The sequence below is a fragment of the Cupressus sempervirens genome, chromosome 4 (genome assembly GCF_028749045.1).
Source record: "Cupressus sempervirens isolate cs-2001-9-10 chromosome 4, ASM2874904v1, whole genome shotgun sequence".
Lineage (NCBI taxonomy): Eukaryota > Viridiplantae > Streptophyta > Pinopsida > Cupressales > Cupressaceae > Cupressus > Cupressus sempervirens.
In genome coordinates, this window is record NC_143121.1 from 18,690,578 (window position 1) to 18,716,881 (window position 26,304).

At 33.5% G+C, this 26,304-nt stretch overlaps 1 protein-coding gene across 1 annotated transcript in view; it reads left to right on the top strand.

Moving 5' to 3' along the window:
* The first annotated feature begins 7,443 nt into the window (after nt 1-7,443).
* LOC149559707 (uncharacterized) overlaps nt 7,444-26,304 on the top strand; it is a 97,317-nt gene continuing 78,456 nt past the window's right edge. The window contains exons 1-4 of the mRNA XM_089824256.1: nt 7,444-9,201; nt 21,272-21,395; nt 21,544-21,622; nt 22,510-22,632. Of these exons, the coding sequence (XP_089680382.1) occupies nt 7,689-9,201; nt 21,272-21,395; nt 21,544-21,622; nt 22,510-22,632 (1,839 nt within the window). The 5' untranslated portion in view covers nt 7,444-7,688. The remainder of the gene's footprint in view (nt 9,202-21,271; nt 21,396-21,543; nt 21,623-22,509; nt 22,633-26,304) is intronic.

Consider the following 26,304-nt stretch of genomic DNA (forward strand, 5'->3'; position numbering starts at 1 on the left):
CAAACACCGATAACCATATCATAATGAAACCAGAATGAAATATAATCTGAGTATACAATGACAATGAATCTCAAATCTCCAAGACATACAATGTCATAAACTCACAATGTTACCATAATCATTCTATATCGTAAATTATTCATAAACTCACAATGTTACCATAGTCATTATATATCATAAATTGTTGAGATCAATGTATCACCAAATAAATATGCCAAACTCATACTAAATCTAAATCAATGTCTAGAGCTCTCTAAGAGCCTTTTGTTGACCATTTGAAGTCTAAAATCCAATTCTGTATGCCCAAGTTATGCCCTACTAAGCTCAAAATAAACAACATCTAACTTTTGGGCTCTTAAATTTTGGAAAATTTCAAAATCACGTAATCAAACCTATATCAAATTATAACTCTTTAAATTAACTTTCCAACGACTGTAAGAAGTCTGAAATCTGATATCTTGAATGAAAGTTATGACCATTTTACGAAGACAACCTTTTTACCACTTTCAAAGCAAAAAATATTTTTGGTGACATAAATATTTTGATGAGATTAAATTTGATGACTCTCACAACCAAAAACTAAAGATCTTTTGTATTTTCTTTCAACAAGCTAGGGCATATCATATGTCAAAATTTATGGAAAACGTCAACCTAGATTCAATGGTGAGGTTTTTTTTTTCCCAAGAGGTCATTTATGCAAGCTCCCCCCTAAAACTCTGATTTAAATGAAACATTAAAAAAAACCATTTGACCAACAATTTCACATGCCTAAAATCTGCCAACAAGCCATCATAATAGCAAACCCAAAACTCCTAGATTTGCAATAAACAACCTATGAAACCCATATATATCTTACCTGTTTTATAATTGCATGCATTCCCATGGATTCAATTTAAGGTTACAATAACAAAATTATAGCTCTGATACCACTTGTAAAGAAACTTGCAACCAAATAAATATTACCATTTCTTGAAACAAATAAATACTTAAAATTCACACGAAAAATAATAGATAACATACCCATAAGAATGTGACACAAGATATATCCTCAGAAACCCCCATTAAGGGAGGACCCAACCTCCAAAAAACATCCCTCACCATGTATTTTTTAGTAAAAATACCACTGCAATACAACCATGGAAGTCTTCAAAGCCATAGCCACAACTAATCAATCCATGTGAACAAGCATGAATCCACACATCCCATACCATGTTTTCAACCTTCACAAATGCTCCAATGGCTAACCTGTCTCTTGTCTCTTACCTCAACAACTACCCTTTTAGTTGCTTATATAGTAGCAAGCTCCCACAAAACCACCAAGTTGTATTACATAAACCATGTGCTACCTAACCCATTGACCCTACATTTGATATTGGACATTTAATTTATTTTTCCCCAATATTAAATAATTACATCAAATAATATCACAATGTTATAATACAACTCATAAAGAATATTTAATGGGTATCTTGAAGTGTTACATGCCCATCTACGTGCTCTTAGGTGCAACATTACATAATAATAAAAATAATACTTTATAAGATATATTATACAATGTACACAACACATTTGATTTCAACATTTCCTAGTGGTTAAATTAGGCAATGAATAAAGGCTCACCATTCCATACGAAGATTCTTATTACATATCCATCTAGGTTTAGAGAAAAGTATGATTTTATTTTGGGAAGCTTTTGGAGACCAAGAAATAACTTTGAATAAGGATTTTCCAATATTTTAGAATTTTTTATCCAAGACTTTTGTTTTCATATAATAATTTTCAACAAAAATAACAAGTAACCCCTTTTCATTCATCTTACAAAGTCAACCATAAATTCCCATCTTTTCCCCAAACAATAATAATCCACTCATTGAAGATTCTTTTAGTAGGTAAGTTATTACCATTAAGGCATACAAAAAGAAATAGTTAAATCTTTAACATAGTTTATTTTTTATCAAGGGCATTCACTGTTATCTTGTTAGGAGAGATTTTCATTACCCTTTGGATTGGAATCCTTGGACTCCATCTTTGGCTCCTTTGGTCCATATACCATTCCCTCTAGCTCTCTAATCAAATGCTACTTCTTCAAGTGATGTGTCTTGTTCTTCTTTCAACACAATGTTTTTGAAGGTCTTAGAGCTTAAATGATTTTCCTTCTGAATAATTCCCTCAAATCATGACTTCACCCCTTCATCAATTTTGAAGTCACTATTCATAAGTACTTTTATTGATAGTTACATCCTCTATACAACTAGTCAAGAAGCCCAATAGAATGCTTGCAGACACCTAATCAAAAAAATAGATAAACAAAGTTTACGCATGTAAAATAACACATGACATAGAGTCAATGCCAAACACAATAGGAAAGACTACCCACATGGTATTATAAAGGCAATGAGAAATTTGAGGTGTTTCAGAGGGGGAGTTGCAAATATGTCAAGAAAGTACTCTCTCTTAGTTTCAAAGCCCCATCCTTCACCATGTATACCAATTTAAAAATAATGAATGAGTTTTAATTAAAGTGTGATTTGCTAAATAGTCAACTAAATGATCTAAAAGTGCAACTTGGAGATCTTCTAGAACAATTCATAGTATTATTAAGAAACTTCTTCCAAGACACTTTTAATAGTTCATTACAAATATTCATCTTCAACTTCCCATTCCTTCATTAACTATTAAATTAACTTATATTTCATAATTTGTTATGTAGAAAGGAAGTAAAATTGATTAGTTTGGTAGTCTTAAAAGTCAAAGACCCCCCGTTAAGCAACAACATGCAAGGAGTAATAATTAAAAACACACTTTAATCTAGTATGTTCAAATGAACATGAAGTTATACACTCATTCCAATCCTTTTGTGCAACTATATAACTAATTATTTCTAGGAGTTTTAAAAGAGCATACATTCTACTAATTTTAACAACCCTTTAAAAATGTTTGTGATAACTAAAAGTTTCTGGAACAAATAAGAAGGCAATCAATTTAATGAATTAGAAAACAATAACATAAAACCAATATGATTAGATCCGTATGACAAAAATTAAAACTAGCAGTTGCATACTTTTGTGCATGCAACTATAAGCTGAGAGTAAATATAATTTTAAAAAAAATGTAAATAGCCACTTTCTTAAAAGATCTGTTTCTCAAAACAATATTGCCTTCAGTGATTAAGAAACTAAGTTTCCACAATTCATGCTAATGAATATAACATTGAAAGCTTTAACAATGTACATAGCAATATTGAAATTATAAATTAACAATAAATGTTTTGTATTCAAATATGTTTATCTAATTTATCTTTTCAAATCACACTCCAATATCCATCTTATTGGAATATTAAGAAATAGAAGACAAAATATCACACAAGAAGTCAAGTGAGGTAAGACACCCATAGTATTATGAAGCAATAAAGACACTATATACATATCACATGGAAATAAATATGTAAAGATATTGCATTTCTTATAACTCATGAGCATTAAATCATAATAGGCAATTTTATTTCCGATTTAAAATAGAACTTGGTAATTTCAATGGATTGTGGAAATCAAATGTCAATAATTTCAAATACATAAACAAAAGTTTACATCAAATAATGGTATCCTAGATAGGTAAAATATACATTTACTCGACACATGCCAAACTTATTGTTAATTTCCAATAAACTATAAAAAATATCGATTATGATTAAAATTGCAAAATTATCTTAACCTCCTATTTTAGAGAACAAATGGTCATAATAAATAAAGACAATTTAATACTTGATAAAATATTACAAAACATTTCTTTCTAAATCATTCATTAATATGCAATCATGTACTAAAAATAATGAGTTTGATTAAAGGTTCCATATTATTAATGCAAATAATCTAAAATATTCATGCGACTATTTCAATTCCGTTCTTCTAATTGCTCCAATCATTGAAATAAGTAAGAATGATAAGTAAAATCCCTAGCTCTAGAACTCTAGGATGCAGGTAATTTAAATTATTAAAAAATAGCTTATTCATTCATTAATCCCTACAACTATCTACTCAATTTTATGAAATACAAATGTACACTTATGGCTTCACCATGTGACTACATGTCTCAATATTTCCCCATGTTAGAGAATAAACAATCATAAGCCTAATACTTAATAAAAAATCACAAATATTCCATATAAATGAAAACTTCATGCAATGAGTATTATTTATAACAAAAATCCCAATCTCTAAAACCCTATAAACTTATCATGTGTAGATGATCCCCTTTAAAAAACACAAATTTCAAAGAAAAAATGTTCAATTTATACACCTAAAAAAAATTCCAACTTAAGGATAGTGTTTTGAAATTCAACATCTTAAATGCAACTCAATTTTCTTATTTGCAAAAATGTATGGCATGATTAAACAATCATTGGTTCATGTAATAATTGGTAAACCATTTAATCATTAGTGCATGCACTAATTGGTAAACCATAGCCAAATTTTGTAAATGTCATAACATGAAAAAGCTCAAAATGACATAAAACAATTTGATCCATTCAATAATATCATAATGCATTGGAAACCATTCTTCCCATATTAATCTTTCAAAACATAATACATAAAATTTTAAAGGTCTCAATTAAATCCATTGTTCCTGACCAAACAAAGGTTTGATAAAAATACACAACCTATCTATGAAAGATACAAATCGTCCTTAAATATATAATTTGTGCCACATCCAATGATATCACACTATGCTCATTGCAACTTGATTTTTTGCTCTTCTTTTCAATCACGACATGCTTCTTCTTCCACTATTAGTTAAGATCAAACCTTCAATAATGCCTATTCTTAAATAATACAATTTCTTATGCCTAAATCAGATCAAGAAAACTATGTTATACTAAATGAATTAAAAAAAAATAGGCTTCAAAATTAAAATTTTAGAAGCTCAAATAAAATCTCACCTTAACTATCATTCTCACAAACTAGTTGCGAACATGCCTCAAACCATTATTTATCACACCAAAATCTTTCTATTATTGTAAAAAAAACAACAAACAAAGAGTATTAATAGAGAAAGGCCAATGATAAAAGATTCTAAAAAACTTATTTTCTAATAAATAGGAATAAGAATTGAAAAAAATCAAGAAAATTTGTCAAAGTAGGAAAAAAGGAAGAAAAAAAAAAAATATAATAGAAAGAATATAAATTATGAAATTAAAAAAATATTTACTATTTTGTGGACATCAATTGTTTAACAAAATATCTCATAAAAAGACTCAAGATTGACTATTATTTATTGATTTATTTATTTTTTAATACAAAATTCAAGTTTCTAATAACCACACTTTCTTACTATACAAAATAATTTGATTCTAAATTCTAAATTTAATTCTAATTAAAATTTTGTAATAACCACATTTTATATTTAATTATAAAACAAATCTTTTGATTATAATTCCTAAAAAATATAATAAATTTTCTAATTGTGAATAAATTTCTATTATAAATTTTAAAAATCAACTTAAGATTTTATGTTATTTTCTTTGTTCAAACATTCCATGTTGTTAATAGGCCCTTGGTCTATTCTTGAAGTTGAATTGCTCACAAAGAGCCTACCAGGGATCAAGTCTTGCTAAGTGCAAGGCTCTGACACCATAAGGGATGAGGCCAGGATCATGCCCTGGGTGATTTTGATGGCATGGATGCCCCTTAGTCCTTAGTTTTAAACCAAAAAGGTTTCACACACATGTGGGCCCGTATCGAATTCCTAAATTTGTTTTGTGGTGGCCTTCACTAGTTGGTAGCTTGCAGGCCTCATACCTCACAAGTTTGAACCGTCCATAAAAAAATATAAAAACATTCCATGTTAATTATATATATATATTTTATAATCTTATAATATATATTAAAAAAAATAAAGTTTCCTTTTCATATTTAAAAATCAACTTAAATTTCTATATATTATTTTATAATCTTATAATATATATTTAAAAAAATAAAGTTTCCTTTTCATATTTAAAAATCAACTTAAATTTCTATGTATATATATATTCTCATAATATATATTTAAAAAAATGAAGTTTCCTTTTCATATTTAAAAATCAACTTAAATTTTTATACAAATCTTTAGAAATTGATACTTTTTCATTATATTTTATTTTCAAAAAATATTCCTATTATAGATATTTTAAAATTTTGATTTTTAATTTTTAATTTTTAAAAATTATTTAAATTAGTTTTTATTGGTTTGCATATGTTATAAATTTTAAAATATGTTTTTCCAGTAAATACTTATATGAATTGAAACAAATGAAGGAAACTTGTCAAAAGTAGGAAATAAAGTTCCTCAGTTGCGGCTCTAAGCCGAAGAGGTTTCAGGAAACTTGTCAAAAGTAGGAAAGAAAACCCCTTAGTTGTGGCTCTAAGCCGAAGAGGTTTCAGGCATGAGTGGGACCATCCATGAGTGGGACCATATTAGATTCTTAAATTGTCTACGTGGTGGCCTTCGCTGGTTGGTAGCACCTATGCTTCATGCCTCGCTAGGTTGGCTATAAGAAATAAAACTAAAAGAAATAAATAGAATACAAATAAATAATACTAAAAAATAATAAAATAATGAAAGTAGAGTGAGGTTCTAGTGACAACACACAAGTATTTTAAATATATATTACAATAAAAACTTTATTCTTAAATTCAAGAAAAATAAATCTTATAATAACATCAAAATCATCATCTTTGATTTCCAAACTAAATTCCACATCCTTTTAGTGACATTCTAAAAATCATACTTTGTAATAGTTTTAATGAACTATAATGAGAACTAAGCATATTTTGAGTAATTTTATTTTTTCTAAAGTTAAGATAGCTTTCTATTAAAATAATATATTATTTGAACTCTTTCAGTGTTATGGACTTTTTTTTTCTAAATAACAACAAATATCTATAAGAAAATAATAGTGATAGTATAGGAAGTATATATATATGATTATTGTGCATATACTATGGATTTATGGTTTTCAATTTTGAAGGGGTCAAGTTAAAAAGATATAGATTGGGAACCTTGGTGCTTAAAAAAAATATTTACACAATGGATAGAGTTATATACATGATATAAATTGTGAAAATTTGATAGACATAATTACAATCTTTTATTATTATTTTTAAATAATTCTAAAATAGAACATGCCACTAGGACACTCAATAAAAAAAAAACAAAAATAATTAATAAAAAACACAATGGATAGACTTATATACACTGATATAAATTGTGAAAATCTAATAGACATAATTACAATCTTTTATTATTATTCTTAAATAATTCAAAAAACAAAAATAATTAATTAAAAACACAAATAATTTAAAAAAAAAAAAAAAAACAAAAATAATTAATAAAAAACACAAATATTATTGTTCTGAAAATCATTCTCACGGGGGTTCCATTTTAGCTTGCTAGTTAAGCACAGTAAGTACAAGCACAGTAAGTAACCGTTATCCTGAAAAAACTATAGTATGGAAAACATAGTCTGCCAAATCCATACTGGTTCCTCTAATTCCCTGTGGAAAAGGTTTAAACATAACCCCGACCGTGTTTCCCTCCATTTGCACGCATCCAGACAAGAGGTTTACAGGAACAACAACAGAGTTAATTTCTGAAAACCCTTGGATTTAGGTTCCAATTTTTAACTTTTGAACGGCATTGCTTTTGATTCAGCCATGGCGGGCACAGGATTTGGATTCGGAACAGGAGCGGGGAGTTCTTCAACGCCTTCCTTGTTTGGAGCAACTGCATTTTCATCCTCAGCCTCGTCTTCGGTTTCAACAGCACTTCCTGCCTTTGGCTTTGGTGGTGCCTCGGCTTTTAAACAACCCACGCCTACGCCCTCCTTTGGTTTTGGTACTACGGCAGCCTCCTCGGCTGCGGCACCTGCATCCCTCTTCGGAGCCAGTGCGGCCTCAGCGCCTTCAACTCTCTTCGGCGCTTCTGCAGCACCAACACCTCAATTCGGCGCCACTGGGGCTTCAGCACCTACATCTATCTTCGGTGCCATCGGCTCTGCGCCCACATCTCTCTTCGGTGCCACTGGCTCTGCTTCTTCATCTCTTTTCGGTGCCACGGGATCTGCGCCTACGTCTCCTTTTGCTGGTGTGTCAGCCTCCTCTTCGGCTGCTGCACCTGCATCACTTTTCGGCGCTACTTCTGCCGCGGCACCTACATCTCTGTTTGGGGGCGCAGCAGCTAGTAATGCTGCAGCACCTGCATCTCTCTTCGGTTCTGCAGGGTCTTCTTCAGCAGCTGCGCCAGCAAATCTTTTCGGGCCTTCTTCAGCAGCTGCACCGGCAAATCTTTTTGGGGCTCCTTCAGCAGCTGCGCCTGCAAATCTTTTTGGGGCTCCTTCAGCAGCTGCACCTACAAATCTGTTTGGGGCTTCTTCAGCAGCTGCGCCTACGAATCTTTTTGGGACTTCTTCAACAGCAGTATCATCTAACCTATTCGGTGCGTCACCGGCGTCCTCCTCTGCCGCACCGTCTTCTGTTTTTGGCGCCCCAACAGCATCGTCTCTTTTCGGTGCCCCAGCAGCATCCTCTTCTGCTACTGCACCATCATCACTCTTTGGTGTGACGAGCTCATCATCATCGGGGTTTTCTTTCCCCGGGGCAGCGGCAGGGAAAGAAAGTTCTGCCGTGAAGGCTACAAGTTCCAATTTGTTTGGCACGCCTTCGACATTCTCTTTTGCAACCACGACATCTTCTTCAGCTTCAACGCCTGCTGCAACTTTGGGAGGCTCCTCAGCATTATCTTTTGGAACCCCGGCACAATCTTCTACACCAGCTATGTCTTTCAGTACTCCCGCCACGGCATTTTCTACACCGGCCATGTCTGTCAGTACTCCGGCGGGGAATTCCACTCCGGCTTTTGCCACTCCCGGCACTTCACTTTCATTTGGAACCCCATCGGCCCAGCCTTCATCTGCATCTCAACCGTCATTTGGGTTTGGCAGTATTGCTTCCACTCCTTCAACCACCGCTGCCACTACAACTACGAAATCTTTATTTAGCGAAGCGAGTGCATCAGGACAGACCACTGCTTCTGCCACTTCAGCCGTTTCGTTATTTGGGACGTCATCTTCGTCAGGGCCAACCTCCACTACCAATTCCGCCGCCTTTCCCGGTTTTGCCTTATCATCGTCAGAGGCATCGAAAACAACATCTGCAATTTCGATATTTGGTAAGTATCTCTCTTAAAGTTGCCGATTTATGATTTGGCTAACGCTGAAGGTTTATTAGTTTTTGAAATGTTGGCAGAGGTGACAAGCTGCATTTAAATGGTCTTTGATTTGCCTTTAAAATATTGAGCAGGGTTATGGGCAGCTTATCATTTGCATTATATCACATTTTTTTAAGACTTTTAGAACCCGTCGTTCGTGAATGAACCTGATATCATTACATCTCAATTACACCTGTTAATAATAACAGAGCTCAAATATCATTTTGTCCCTACAAATTCCCTACCATGTAGGATTTAGGGAAAGTGAGGGTTTGTTGAATACCCTGTTTCTGAGCGTTTATCAGAAAAGTTCACTATTTTGTGTCACCAATTAACGATAAAATTCAAAAAACCTATACAAACCTAATGTTATTGGGCGAGAATATTTTCCTAGGCTGGAAATTTTAGAAAATTATATTATGTAGACCTTTTGCATGTATGCATTGGACTAGGTTCAAGGGAATATCTGCCACATAATGTTCAGAGAAATATTGCTCGGCACGAAGCTTTATTGGATTGCTTTCAACAGGTCCTTTGACGAACTTGTTCAATTAGATTTAAGGGAAAGCTGATTGAAGGTAATAACCATGACATTCATTGTGTTAGCTCAGGAAAATATATTGAACGCTCGAAAACTATAAGGAAAAGCTATAAAACTGTAAGGAACTCCGACTTGCAATGATAACTATGACATCCTATAATAGCTTGCGGGAATATTTCGCTAGGTTGCAAATTTTAGAAAATTATATTCTGGATATTTTTGTATGTATGTATTGAAGTTCAAGAGAAGATCTGCGAAAGGCAGTAATTGTGGCACATGCTGTGATGTGCTTGAAGCTTTAGTGGATTGCATTCTACAGGCCTGTGCATGGATGTCTTGAATTAGATTCAAGAAGAAACTGACTGTAGGTAATAACCATGACATACACTGTATGGGCTTAGGGAAACATATTGGAAGCTCTAAAACTTAGAAGAACTGTATGTTAGATAGGAGTTGTTTCCAAGGCAACATGCACCAAATCTTAAAGATGATAACCATGCCATATGCTCAAACTCAAGCTGTTGATGATGACAAGTATTGTCTTCTGATGAAATGTTAAAACATATACATACCACTACAATTAAACGATGAAGCTTTTGACTTAGAATTAATTTTGTTCATTTAACACGCTTCTAGGAATGTCTATGCTTCATTCACGGAAGTTCATTTCAAATGGATATGCATCTGGTCTATGCTGCTTCTATATTATGAAAAGTTGCATGGTCACAAAATGAGTCACAGTCCTATAATATCTGGTGAAAGTAAATATCAACCGTTCCAATCTGTTTGAGTTGCCTCTAACTCCATTCTGGAAAGCCAACGCTTCATCAAATAAATTGCATTGCCCTTTTTATTTTGAATGTGAAAGTTCAGGTAACTAACATGAGACTTCTACCTGGGTTTGTTCTTGACAAAACTTTTGGCGTTTCCAATAATGAACTTTTAGGGAGAATTCTATGGCTAATTCCTACCAATTGTCTGTCTTGTATTAGAGTGCTTGGATCTGCATGCTGATTAACACAATATTGCCAAATTTGCACGTGTTGGCGTACCTTCAATCTTTCGCAAATTAGGACAACCCTACATCTAAGTATGGACTTTTTCATTGCCAAGAATGTGTTGACATTCTCGTGGGTTTGGCTTGCTATATTCATTAGGCTTGAATTTGCATAATACTAAATAATATGAAGTGAACAAAAGAGTTTGAGTATCAGTTTGTAGGAATAGTGGCTAGCAATTTTGCTACTTGATGTTTATGGAAGATGATCTAATAGACTTGGGGATAGTTTGTGAAAAATCTATGAATAAAATATATAAAGTGCAAGACCTCAATATGGTATCATTAGTAAGCATTTCAAAATTTACTTATAAATGGAAGAAGAAACAAAAGTACAAGAAACTACTTTTTAAAATAAAACCTCATCAAAACAGGGGAAAACCAATTGATAACTATGTTTTCTTTCCACTGACCTAGTGTGCAAAATAATTTTATATATTTCTTTCTTTTCAAAACTGTGAAATTTAAAGGATTGCTGCAAATGTAATGGCACTGCCTGTTGTTCAATATGCGTTTTCCAAAGGCAGCAACCCCTTAATATATATATATATATTGAGAATAACATGTTTATTTGTTAAATATATTATAATACATTTGAATTATAGTTTTGCATATATATATAATTTTCATGAATCATTATTATATTAAAAGCTCTCACATAATAATACTTAGATATATATAATATATTTCATATATATATATAGAGAGAGAGAGAGATATAAATTATATCTTACATATAATAAATATATATGTTGTAGATCTATCTACAACAATATTGTCTCAAGGTTTATTCAACTGAAGCCACCAAACATCAACACTTTACACATGATAGATATTACACCATTGGTAATATTAGAAATGACAAATTTTAATGATAACTTTGATCAGAAGGTCTGCACCATTTGATATCACATTTGATATCATGAGTATTGGCCTTTCAGAACATTAACACATGATATTTGCCAAATACCTTGAGTACTGACCTTTCAGAATATCAACACATGATATTCACCAAGTACTCAGTATATCTATACAAGCAACTCATAAATCGTGAAGTGAACAACATCTAACACATAGTTATTGATTTACAAGATATATTCATCATGATCTGTTTCAACATTTACATAAAATGTATATCATGATTTAAGTTATTGTAAGATTGCCAACTTCTAATAACTTCTACAAATACAAGTGATAATCATTTGGAAGTCATCACTTTCTCATGATATACATAGGGGTTAGGCCCATTAAAACCATACAGTCACACATGTGGACTTTCAAACTCCCTCTGAATATTAATTGTCCGAGCTCCTCATCCAAAGTTGCCTTTGAAGAAGTGTCAGATTCCTTCTGAATCTGATATCAATCTCTCTTTTTCTTTAAGGACATTCTCAGAGGAGAAGATCAAGGCAATAGCTCTTATTGTACGTATTGAAAATATAAATAAGAGAGACTAAAATAATAGTCAATATAAGATCTTTCCAATAAAATGTAGATAATTTTAAACTAACGTCATTCCCTCTCATTTTACTTTGAGAATGATCCCCATAATTCCTATGTTCCCCTGAGTTTTTGGGACGGGGACAGTAGGGGATAGCGGGACGGGTTTTTGGGACGGCAATTTTTTTTGCCGATTTTGGGGACAGAAGGGGACGACAAATGGGAACGACTATATAACAATAGGAAAAATTAAAATATATAGAGAAACTTAAAATATTTATATGAAAACATGGGTGAAGCATGTACTTATACATAATAGAACCTTAAAATATATGAATCAAGAGAAATTATATGCCAAATTTGTGTTACTTTGAGAATCAGTCTAATTTGTTCTAAAAGTTAAGAGTCAAAGTCCCCTAGGTGTCCCCAGATCTCTGAGACATTTCAAGGACGGGGACGGCTGAAAATATACTAGGGACGTGTTCCCGGGTAACATTGCATAATTCAAATATGGTAAATATCTAATTTAAATATATACATTGAACATAAATGCATATATTCCATCTTCTATATACATATTTTAATCTATACTTTCAGCATATTATTACCTTATTAATATTACATATAATAATATAGAGTGACAAATTTCGATATTCACTTATATTCGTAATAGAATAGACAATTATACTTACCTCCTATACTTTAGTTTCTATCACCTCCAGCGCCTAATCCATGTGGGCATTCTCAAATTACAATTTGGTTGCCACCTTAAGGGAATTGATGTCCCAACTCATTATTAATTCCATGTACGTTTTCTTTTAAAATTAACTCAACTATGTTTGGTTGTGCATGATTTCTTTTTGGGATGACGTAGACTGCCAACTTTCCTCTGCTAGATCCTTAGCTTACATGACAGATGGCCTAGGGAGTATTCTTCCCTTCTTTCTTGTAGGCCTCCTTGGTATTTTGTATCCCATTGTATTTGTACATTGTGAATTTTTTTACATTCTGCATAACTTGTTCACCCTGTTATGGGCAACTACAACATCTCATAGAATTCATTATGCTTTAGCAGACAACCATTCATAGTCCTGTGGCTTCTATATTGAGATACTTAAAACAGGTTAAAAGACATTATCAAAGGCTCCTAAATTATTTTGAATCCCTTGGGAACACGTATCAACAAATTCATATAAAAAAAGATATGATAGCCTCTAAAAAAACAAATTCATCAAATCCATTTTGGTGCATGATCTGCAATCACGACATCATTCTGTCAAATGGCATCATGTATTTGACAGATATACATCCCTTATTTCAAGACTCTGAACCAATTCACGCTGGCAAAGATGGTACTAGTGACGATTGTGGCATGAAATTCAGTTTCCCATCTGCAATCTCATCTTTTTGAAATTATCCAACTCCTTTTAACAAATCCCCTAGTTGGTGAAGTGTTATTGGTGAAACATGTAGAGTCACGTTTACTAAAAGATGCTTGGTGCTACCAAATCTGACACAATGGCTAACTCTTCTCATGTATGCACAAACTGTTGTAGAGGGAATTATTAATACAATTCTGCTTCATGATAACAAAATAACATTCTTTTCATGTTCTGTCACCTTCTATCCACCATATAAAGGTAATTTAATAAGAAATTCAATGTCTCCATTAATCTAAGTTTTGTCATGATTGGTCATTTCACCTCAAATGTATCATGCATAAGATGGTGGCTTCAGGGTTACTATTTGGTTGTCTTATTTTTCCAATTAAACATAGAAATCACTGCTTCCTTTTCTATTTATTTACAGCCTGCTTCCTTTTCTATTTATTTTGAGCCTGCTCTGATACCATGTTAAATTTAAAGGATCACTGCAAATGTAATGATTCTGCCTGTTCTTCGGCATGTGTTTTCCAAAGGCAACAATCCCTTATATTTATATATTGAGAATAATCCAATAAGGGACATGCCTATTCATTAAATATATACTAATAAGTTTTAATTATATATATATATAAAATTTCCATGAATTATTATTATATTAAATTTTATCACATAATAGTACTTAGATATATATAAATTTATATCTCATATTAAAAAAGAAAATGAAATATACATTCATACATACATACATACATACATACATACATATATTATATCTCACATATGATAAATATATGTGCATGCATATATATCTACAATAGTATTGTCTCAAGGTTTATTCGATTGAAGCTACCAAACATTAACAAAATCCAATCTTAAATAATAGGAGATAGATACAGGGACTAGAATGCCGTTTCCAAACAAGGGTTGGAGATGGAGATGTCCATATTAAAGACAATGCATATGGTACACCTTCAATAGATGTTAAGTGCTGAAATGGGTAAAAATGAAATATGCAACATTTGAAAATATTGATATAGATTAATTATATTGATATTTTATATTATTAGCACGAGGGAAAAATATATTTAAAACCCTAATCACTTGGACTTGACAATGAATGTCAATTTGATGTTTTGAACATTGGAGATTGAAAGCTCTATATAAGGAAATTAAAAACACAATATTTTCGAAGGAAACAATTTGTTAATTGAGAACTGAAATAGAAACAATCTAACCTTAACTAAAGGTACATTAAATCACCATTGGATAATTAACTTTGACTATATTAATCCCTTTCCTTAATGGTCAGTCTATTAACTACACCAAGTTGCCCCCAAAGTTTACAATTTGTTCAAGCTCAAAAACTGGGTGAGAACATTTGCAGTTTGATCTACTGTTGGAATATGTTTTAATATCACAATCCCATCTTTAACAAGTTGTTTAATCAGTTGACAAATTAGCTCTACGTGATTGGTTTGCTCTTGGAAGCCTGGATTTTTGACAAGCTCTAGTGGCCCTAATTGTCACAAAATAGGGGTGAAGGTTGTGCTTGAGACATTTGTATGTCATCAAGCATATGTCATAGCCATACTACCTTATGTTGCCTTCACAATTACCTGATAGTATGCTTTGGTTGAGGAAAGAGTCACTGCAAATTGCTTCTTACTAGCCATGTGACTGCACTTGTATTAAAATTTAAGACTGAAGACATACACAGAAGTAGATTTCCTGTCATCAACAAAACCTTCACAATTTGAGTTTGGGAAACTAATCTGCTGAGGCTTTTTGCTTTTACAGTACAAATTCACAGAAGGCCAAAGTCTACCGTTTCACATATCTCAATACTTGCTTAGCTGCAACTGTAATGTTATGTTTAGCTATCATGAAACACGATAGGTAGATCATGACATAACTTAGATCAGGTCTGGCGGTTGTAAGATAGATCAGGCTACCCACTAGTTACCTAAAAGCTGACTCATTCACCTCTGTTGAATCTAATTTGGCTGATAGTTTAATCCCTTTCTCTATAGGTATCGATGAAGACTTGCAGTCTACCGTCTCAAATTTATCTAGCAAACTCTTGGCATACATTGATTGATAAATGAAAATGCTGCCAATTGTTTGTGTTGGCATAATGATGAAGATGGCTGAGTTAGAAAGCATTAAGTGTTGAAGTGGTGTTGTCATTGCTGGCAACAAAGCACACTCGAAGTGATGGATCATCCATATCAATGTAGCTACTAAGTGTTCAGTGTACTGGTGATAGGACAGCCTTATGTGAAACAGATGATCACCGGTGAAGATTTTAGGGGATCCATGTAATGTGGCTCATATGGAAGCATTGATAGTAACATATCAACCTATGTCTGGAATCACATTAGTTAGTTTGTAGTACAGGGAGAGATCTGAGGAAGAGAACCAGTGGTATTGGCTAGGAAAGGGTTCCGACAGAGTAAGCTTGATTAAATTGATAAATTGGTGGAGCAAAAGTTGAGGGATGAATTAATTTTTTGTTGAATTGTTCGGGGCCGACATGAAGGAATTTGAAGTGATGAATTGACACACTCGCTCACATGTTTTAGTTGATTTAAAGGCCCGACTTTAGTAACATGTTTGAGGGTTTTCACCGACATGGGAAAAGGTCTATAAAAGGAGATGCAGATTGTATCGTGGAGAGTGGCTATGCATGAATGTGATTTGTGAAGTTAGGCGTAAGAGGTGTCACAGTGTTGTAGAAGCATTCTAGAGCAGTGCATTTAGAAGTACACCAATGGACCTGTCAAGCAATGAGTGCTACAATTAGATAATCATTTGAGTCTCTACTCAAGGCAAATCATAACAGGTTTGAGGTCTAAATCGCTCAACATGGTTACACCTAAAAGGGTAAGCATGATCCTAACAGGTCCGAAGGTTAGGATATTGTTGCAGTAGTGAGACATTGTGGGTGCTAATTCCCATTGTGCTTTTGCCCTCTAACCAAGGGTTTCTATGATAAAAATCTTGGTGTTCTTGTGTTGTATGCTGTGGATGTTTCATTTACTGCATATGTTTCATTAGTGAGAGGTTGTAATGATAGAATTATAATCAAGCATTCCTTCCTGAATTCTGAACTTTTCATCCACTCCAACATCAGCGCTCTCAACAATAGTTTTAGTTCTCTGATTGAAACATCTATAAGCCTTGCTTTTCAATGAATTGCCAAGAAACATACTTTCATCATTTCTTGAGTCAAACTTTCTAATGTCACCATTCCTTTTAATGTAACAGTTACTTCCAAAGATTTTGAAATACTTAACTGATGGTGCATGTCCAAACCAAAGTTCATAGGGGTCTTATCAGTACCTTGTCTGATTAATGAACTGTTGTATTTGTTACTTCTCTCCAAAATATCTTTGCCACATTATTCTCAAACATGATAGCTCTTGCTGCCTCTGTTATAGATATGGTTCTCTTTTTTGCTATACCATTTTCCTTAGGTGTCTTAGGGGCTGAAAGCTGTCTCTTAATGCCATTTACTTCACAAAAACTGTTATAACTCATTTGAAGTAAACTCTCCTCCTCTATGAGATCTCAAATATTTAATCTTTAATCCATATTCATTTTCAACTCTGTTCCTGAATCTCTTAAGCTTCTCAAATGCTTCAGATTTTTCTCTAAGAAATGTTACCCACATCATTCTAGTGAAATCATCAACAAGAATCATGAAATACCTTTCACCATAGAAAGCTCTTGCCTTTGTAGGACCACTCAAATTTGTGTGTACAATCTCCAACTTCGCAAATGTAGTAAACTTCTTGCTTGGAAATTAACTTTTCTTCTGCTTTGCCATAACACATTCATTGCATACCACGTTTGTAGGTTTCACATTTTTAGGCAAATCTCTAACAGCAGGTGTACTATTGATCTTCATAATGTTATCAAAGTTTATATGAAAAAACCTTTTATGCCACAACAACAAGTGTAGTATTGATCTTCATAATGTTATCAAAGTTTATATGAAAAAACCTTTTATGCCACAACCAACTGTCATCAACTTTAGGAACTAAGCACGTCATCCTAGTAGGATTTAACTGAAAAACATTACCTCTTGTCCTTGTACCAGTACCGATTAACTTACCGTCTTTATCTTTGATAATGCATGTCTTCTCTGTGGATTGTAATTGATAACCCTTGTCGACTAGCTGTCCAACACTCAAAAGATTATGTTTCAAATCATCAACAAAGTAAACGTCATCAATATTAGTGTTTCCATCAAGAGTAATAGATCATTTTCCCTTAATATGATAGGTTGCATTGTTTCCAACTCTAACTATTCCACATTTATAGCTATTGAATTCAAAGAATTTGTTCATATCTCTAGTCATATGACGTGAACAACCACTATCAATAATCAAATCAGATTTCTTTTTTTTCAACTTGTGATACTAATGGTCTTTCTTCCCTAACTTCTTTTTCAGGACTTTCTTCCTTAATAGCAACAAATCCTATTTCATCACTTTCATCGTCATTTTGCTCAAAAATCTTTCCACACAAGCATCTAATTACTTATCATTAGCTAATAGACATTTCCTTGGCTTATAAGGTTTCTTCTTATACTTTCTTTCTCTCTTAGGACATTTAGAAGAATAGTGATCTTACTCATTACATGCCCAACATTTAAATATTTTCATACCCTTAGTTTCTCTCTGAATAAGCAGGGCAAGACCACCTTCAATTTTCTTGTCTTCGTTTAATGGTAAAGAGAACTTTGTGTAATAAGGGAATTGATGAGGAACCTATCCTGAGGAGAAGTCTTTTCAAGACCAAAGGTAAGATGGCTAGAAAATGTTGCAAAGTGATTATTGGCAGTGGAAGTTTAGTAAATTCAACATCAGAGGAGTTGGCTACAAAGTTGCAATTGCAAAGGTTGAGACACCCTAAACACTATCATGTTTCATGAATTAAGTATGAACATAAGCTGCTGGTAAGTGAACAAAGCACCATATAGATTGACACCTACAAAAAATCAAGAACTTAATAGATAAGTGCAAGAGTTGTTGTAGAAAGGCTTGATCAGAGAAAGTTTGAGTCCGTGTCCTGTACCTATTGGATTAGCACCAAAAAAGAATGGAGAATGGAGAATGTGTACTGATTCTAGAGCTATTAAGGAGATCACAGTGAAATATAGGTTTTCTATGCTGAGGATGGATGATATAATGTATTATTTGACTAGAGCAAAAAATTTTAGCAAGATTGATTTGAAGAGTGGTTATCATTAGATCCGCATCGGAGAAGGTGATGAATGGAAGACTGCTTTCAAGAAAAAAGATGGTTTGTATGAATGGTTGGTTATGCCTTTTGGTTTGACAAATGCACCTAGTACTCATGAGGTTGATGAATGAAGTTCGCAAGAGATATTTGGTAAGTTTGTGATTGTTTATTTGGATGATATTTTGATATAAAGTAAGACTAAGGAATAACATCTTGAGCATGTTAGACAAGTATTGCAGATGATTTGATGAATTAATAAAGCATTTCAAAGTTCCTTCTCTCCTTAGTGTTGTTCTTTGTGTTGTTTTGTTTCGTTGTGTTACTCAGCAAGGTGATTGGATAGTTAAATGTGCCTTTGGCCCTAGCTCTTCAATTTCTCCTTGTTACACCATTTTAGTCATTCTCCACAACTCGCCTCTTCAAGTCATCCATCACAACTCGCCTCTTTGAGTCATGCCCCACTACTCACCTCTTAAGTCACCCTTTTGAATTTGCCTTATGGCTTGGTTTACCTTGAACTCTCCACTAGAACAGCGTATGGCCGTTGAGATACCTTATCCCAATGAAAATCCAATTTTTTGGGTAACCTAGATGAGTACCAAGTTCAACACCCCTTCAATCCACCATGCATAAGTAGCCGGCTTTGCAAAATTCACCCACATAGCCCACCGTAAGCTCCAACTCTCCGACTTGGATAATCCATTTGCCTTCTGCCAAGATACTAGGTACTTTGCTTCCCCAACTTTCAGGTCCTAGACAAATCCATTGGAGTCACTTCCAAAATTGGCTCAACTACTCCCCTTTCTTGAGATAGGGACCTTGAGCTTGCACCCACCACAAAAGTACACCACTATGTCACAAGAAGGAGCTACTCTTCTTTGCTCCTAATATCCATGCGATGCTTTGCGTCATCCTTGTTGAGGGAGGCCAACCACCTTACCCTTGATGCACTCTAACACTTACCCTTTACAATTACACCTTAGACTGGCTCCATGCCTTTCCTACACCACAACTGTGAGTGGGGTCATCATTGCACAACCCCAAGCTTACACCTTGAATCTGCCCTATGGCAAGATCTTACACCGCAACTTTGAGGACCTAGCTCGCAACATAGTCCCATGATATACACGTTGGGTCCATTCTTGACAAAATCTACACCACAACTATGTGTGCCAAGTACACAATATAGCTCCATCAATACTTTGATCCCAAGTATAGAACTTGTTGCAATGGAACAAAGCAAAACATGCCAAGATTTGAATACCCAAATCAGATTTGGGAGAATTTTCGAGTTTGGAATATTTCAGTGGTGTCAGAGCACAATGAAGCCCTCGTAGGCTGGTAGGGTCACTATGCTCCGACATTGCTAAAATATCCCAAACTCGAATACTTTCTCAAATCTGATTTGGGTATTTGAATCTTGACACGTTTTGCTTCATTTCATTGCAAAATAACAACATGCAAACAGGCAAACTAAACATGCAAGGAAACCATATAGATTTCCAATAAGCGATTACAAACACAGGAAACAATATAGATTTCCAAGCAAATAATCGATTACAAACCCAATATATTGATAATGAATCTGATGTAAAACATGCATTACTGTTACATCAAATGTACTGCTATTACAATGCTAGAACATGCATGAATGTTCCTCCAAAACCTGTTTATAACAATAAAAATTTCCTCAATGATGAACATAAAGTGAGACCACCTCTCAAGTAGTGTTGGGTTTCCGTCCAACCTATGAATATCCTAGGATTTCTGTACTCAAATATGGCTGCTACTGTCAAACCAGCAACAATTGAGAAATTATCAAGAATAGAATGAGACTCTAAACCTCAATCGAATCTTTTATAAGAATCCCCAGCCAAAAAGCTATCAATTTCCTTATCTAGTTTCTTTTATGTAACAACTTAGGCAAACAATAATATCTGACTCACATTTAATATTCCACCTCCATAACATTTAACTCCATTTATTAACTTAATGCTTTAGCCAATGGAGAGAATAGATAATAGAGTAGCATTAATATTTATTTATTGGTGTGTTAGGCAAAAAGGGGACATTTCATTACATTTTTTTCTCAGCAGGCAAATTTTGTTAAAATGTTTGCATCCAGTTTAGGAGCTGAGATAGTTTGCCACATTTCAAACATTCTAGATTACAGTCTTCAGGTCCTATTATCACGATTTCAAGGAATACATTAATCTTTCTGTTAAATATCAATATTTTTGAGAGGTCTGGAATGCACAAACTTTTACATTTTGCATTCATGGAGTTTGTTGAGAGCATCTATCTTCCAAATGTTCATAGCTTTTTTTTGGTGTTTATTCTTAATATGTATCTTTTTAGGTGCTACATCTTCTTCAGCATTAACATCATCAGCATCAAGCGCAGCGCCAGTCAGTTTTACCATATCTACTTCATCCAGTTCAGCTCAAGCATCATCTGCTAATGCTGCTGGCACAATTAGTGGGTACATACTAATCTTTAATGCATATTTTATAAAGCGCTTCAGTGAATATTTGTTTAAAATGAAGCATCTCTTTATTTTTTATGGACATATTGCCTTGGAAATAGATTATTTTAATAACTAGTATAAAATTGCAAATTGCTATATACAGAAGTACAACAACAACGATAACTCCATCTGTTCGGACGCCTCAAATGCCATCTGAAATAACAGGGAAAACAATAGAGGAGGTGAAATTACTTTATTCATTATCTTCCAATAGGGCTTAGTGCACTCTTTTTCATACACTATTTGTAGCTTACAGGAGTGATAATACAAGTTAATATTTGTTATATCCTTGGTCAATTTTTTCTAATATGTTGTTAGTTTCTTCATTTTTTTAAAGAGAATAGATAATTTCTGATCAAAGATTACTATATCTTAGCAGCGATTGTATTGATCAGAATGTGTGCATTTTGTGTCTTCCTGGAACACCTTTTCATATGTATAATTATTTACATTCTCTAGTTGCAAAATTTGGTGATGTTGAGTTCCTTGTAATATGTATGATATTAGTCCTGATTTTAGTAAATACAGAACTATCTGTTTCTGAAATATTCACATTTTCTATTGTTTTTCTGTAAAATTGTTACATAATTTGAAATTAACTATAAGTCTATGGTGCTGTTTTTAAACTGAGCCAAATTATTATAACATCATACCATTTTTAGATTATTAGTACTATGTCTCAGCAGTGATTGTATTGATCAGAATGTGTGCATTTTGCGTCTTACTGGAACACGTTTTCATATGTATAAGAATTTACGTTCTCTAGTTGCAAATTGTGGTGACTCTGAGCTCTTTATAATATGTATGATATTAGTATTGATTTTATAAATGCACTAAGAACATATTTTTTTCTGAAATATTCACATTTTCTATTGTCATTTTCTTTAATTTGAAATTAACTACGAGTCTATTATGCTATTTTTAAACTGAGCCAAATTATTATGACTTCAAAATTTGTTTTTGATACATTCACATCTATTAACTTCTTTTGGTAAATTGTTATGTAGACATTAACTGCAAGACTATTCTTGAAGCAAGCTAAGTTGTTCTGACTTTATACTATTTCCAGATTATCAAAGACTGGAACTCTGAATTACATGAGCAAACTACAAAATTTAGAAAGCAAGCTGAAGCAATTGCAGAATGGGACCGGAGGATCTTACGAAATCGAAATATTCTTATAAAGCTCGAGGTATGCGAGCATATTGTTTGGCTTTGTGTTACTCAAAATCAACGCAGCTTGGAAAGAAAGTGGGCTTTATATTTTTAAACATGTGCATATGTTTACTTATTAAATATATGAAAAAGGGGATAGTTTTATTGTTATTTCAATTTCTCCAGTACTATTAGAAGGAGAACCCTTAACTTAGACCTGCACCATCATGCACACCATCATCATCATTATGTAAGGCATTTCATTTAAAAGTGAGAAAACTAATACATTTTGTGAAACATAGTGTTTGGAGAAGTTTTTATCAGAAACTCACATTAGCGTGCAAGCCTTGTCTAATTTCTAGCATCTACACAAAATAAAAATAAGCATAAAAGTTTCTTATTATTGTAAGGAGAGGATAAAAGTGACATAACTGCTATTGAATTTTAGTGACACTTCAGAATGATTTATGGCAATATATGATGGAAAGGAAATACAAAATCAAGAGTTTGCTGTAAGCAAATATTGCTAAATAGCAGATGCATAAATCTTCTGCTAGATCAATTTACAGTATCAAGAAGGTTCTACAGATGATTATAGTGTCATAATCATTATATTGTCAATTAGCTAACATACTGGTTTGAATCCGGACGTGGATGTGGGTAAGAGAACATGGTATGTGGATAGGAGAACCCATTATGTGGATGTGTGATTTTTTAGTGGGGTTTTGTATGTGGTAGGGTATGCTATTTATATTTTAGAAATGTGTGTGTGCTTATTTTTATTTAATAAAATATATAAATATTTTATAAAATTATATTTATACAAAAAAAGTAAAATATATAAATATTTTATAAATTTATTTATACAAAAAAACAAAGAAATATACAGAATTAAATCATTTGATGGTATGTTACTTCATCATTGATCAATTCCAAATGCCAAAGATAAATATTAAATGCCAATTGATAGTTCTCAAATAATCATATAAGCCATATCATATATGTCTATATTTACGATTCCAATGAAAATCAATTATCATAACAGTTAATGGTTTGTCAATCATCAAAAGGATTATCATCTTCAGCTGCTGCAATTTCGTGATCATTTGCACCAAATGCACCATGTGTAAGGATGTAATCATCATCATTGTTGGTAAATGGATTGGCTTCCTAACTAATTTGACTCAAGCTCTAGAAACCTCCTTATCAACAACAGTTGAGCAAGTTATGAAATAGCTTGATCTTCATTTGGAAAGGTACAACTCTCTTATACGGATGTGCAATGAATTTTTTATTATTTTGAAATAAATTGATGTGGTTTGCCTTTGACCAGAGAGCAAGGAAAGGCTTTAATAAACTTCATCAGTATGAAACATTCATATAAAAACTAATACTAATGAATATTTCAGATATATAAAACAATACCATGGATGCTTGTTTTCACACAAGTATGAAAACGATTCCAAATTATAGAAACAAGACCCATTGACTGAAAAAAAATGAACTAAACAGAGTAAACGGTCCCTCAAGAACACTTTAAAATTATGGATTTTAAAACAGAGTTGAACATCTGCAATACAATCTATTCATTCCATTTTTCTTCATCCATCCATAAACAAAGCCACTAAATCTAAGCAAACAAGAGTCATTTTGTGACCTAATCACACTTTTGCCCATCAAAGATGGGATCCCTATTTTTTGTCTGCTTGGCGCTTCTGGTTTTGGCTTTCAAGGTGGCTCTAGTGGCAGTGTCCTATTGTTCTGGTTGAGAATTGGTGATTTTTGACTAAGGTTACAAGTCAAGTTTTGTTTCCTGTTTTTCCAATTAAAAAACGTATCTTGATTTTGAGTTTTGAAGTTACTTTTTGTAGGGAAAGTCAGTAAAATTACAGGTCTTTTGCCCCTATTTTGATGTTGCGAGTTAATGATGAACTCAGTAAAGGTAATCCTGGAGAGCAACTTGAAAACACTAGTATTGTAAATTGCAAAAGAATTGCCAGGCAATTCTATTTCTACTTAGAGAAGGGTGTAGGGTGGAAATGATGAAATTATTCAAGATAAGGGAATTCTAGTACCTAGTCTTATTTATGCCCCAAGCGTTATGACTGTACAAACTAGGAGGCCCTAAATAGTTCCTAGGTCAAGGCAAGTGGTGGCGAAGGAATATGCAATCGTTGTATTATGGAATGACATTGTTGCTTAAACAATCTGTTTGTCAATTCACATCATGTCTATAGTGTCATATTTTGATTTGGTAAAAAAGCATGTAGCATTTTCTTCGAAGGATTTCAATATAAAGTCCCCTTCTTCATGCTAGGCCTTTCCAGCACCTTGTTGGTCTATCTTTCCATTTGGATAGGCTAACAACTTTAATTTTGAGGATGCCATCTAGTTACATGAACTTTTTGGTTTCGTTTGGGAAAACATTAAAGTTGGGGAGTTTTTCTATAGTTAAGTCACTTGATTTTATAAAGTGGATTTATAAAGTTACTTTAGGACTTAAAGTCATTTTATAATAGAAGTAACTTAAGTGACTAAAAGATGAAAAAGAGACTTGATCCCACATTGCTTAGTTGTTTGCACTCTCCCTCATATCGAGGTTATAAAGCAATAGGCTTTAATGGGATTGGCACCATGAAATATAAGATTGTTCAAAAATGACATTGGTTGCTTAAATGTGACTAGTTCTCTTGAGGACAAGACCCCTTGAGGTAGTTTTGAGAAGTTGGACATAGCCCCGACATCTCATTGAAGACTTCACTGATATTTAGGCGTGGAGTTGCATTGTAATAAATCGTTGCTATTGGATATACTCCTAGAATAAGTCTCAGCAGTTAACAACATAGCCGTGAAGGTTATAGTATCAGCGTGAGCATCAGTGCTAGACAATGACGTAGAGTTCAGAGGTGTCGGGTATCCATCTTCCTCATTGTGGAGAGAGTTGACTGTACCAAGCTCATGGGAGAAGGGTGTTCTACTGTCATGTTGGGACTCTCACACGATGCAGGTAACATACCAGAAGTCGTGGTGTGATAGACTCTAGTCCTAGGTTGCGGGAGCATTGGTGGTTGTGGCAACGGGTCTTCAAGGGCTCATATTAGCTGGAGCGTATGCCTGCAAGCTACTTTATTAGTCTGATCATCTACATTAATCAAGAACTCGTTGGCACATGCACAACATAGCAATGGTCACATAGACAACCAACCCAATCACGTCAACATTAGGTTCCCTCGTTTATCTTATCTTGCATCTTGTTTACATCAGAAGATATTTCTATTGATTCAGGCTTTAATATAATTGTATGATACTTTCAAATATTTGCCATCACAAGCCCACTATTGGATGAAAACACGAAGGAATAGAATACATGGTTTAATGCACTTTGGAGTATTATGTGATTTTTGAATTATTTGTCCGAATATTCATATTGTACATGTTGCCATTGACATATCGTGGGAAAGTAAAAACGTTGGGTTAGGATTATTGTCTTTGCTCACCATTTTGTATTGAGTTTGATCAGTTCATTCTATTCTTCCAAGGGCTTGGATCACTACAGTGGTATCAGAGCCACAAGACTTGCCAACCTTGTGGGTAACTGCTGGAATTTCAGGCTGGATAAAATAGAAAAATGTTTGACTAGGTATGTATAGGAAGCCCTATAATTTTAGACATATCCGACCTGGACAAATAGGTTCATCAAACTAGATTA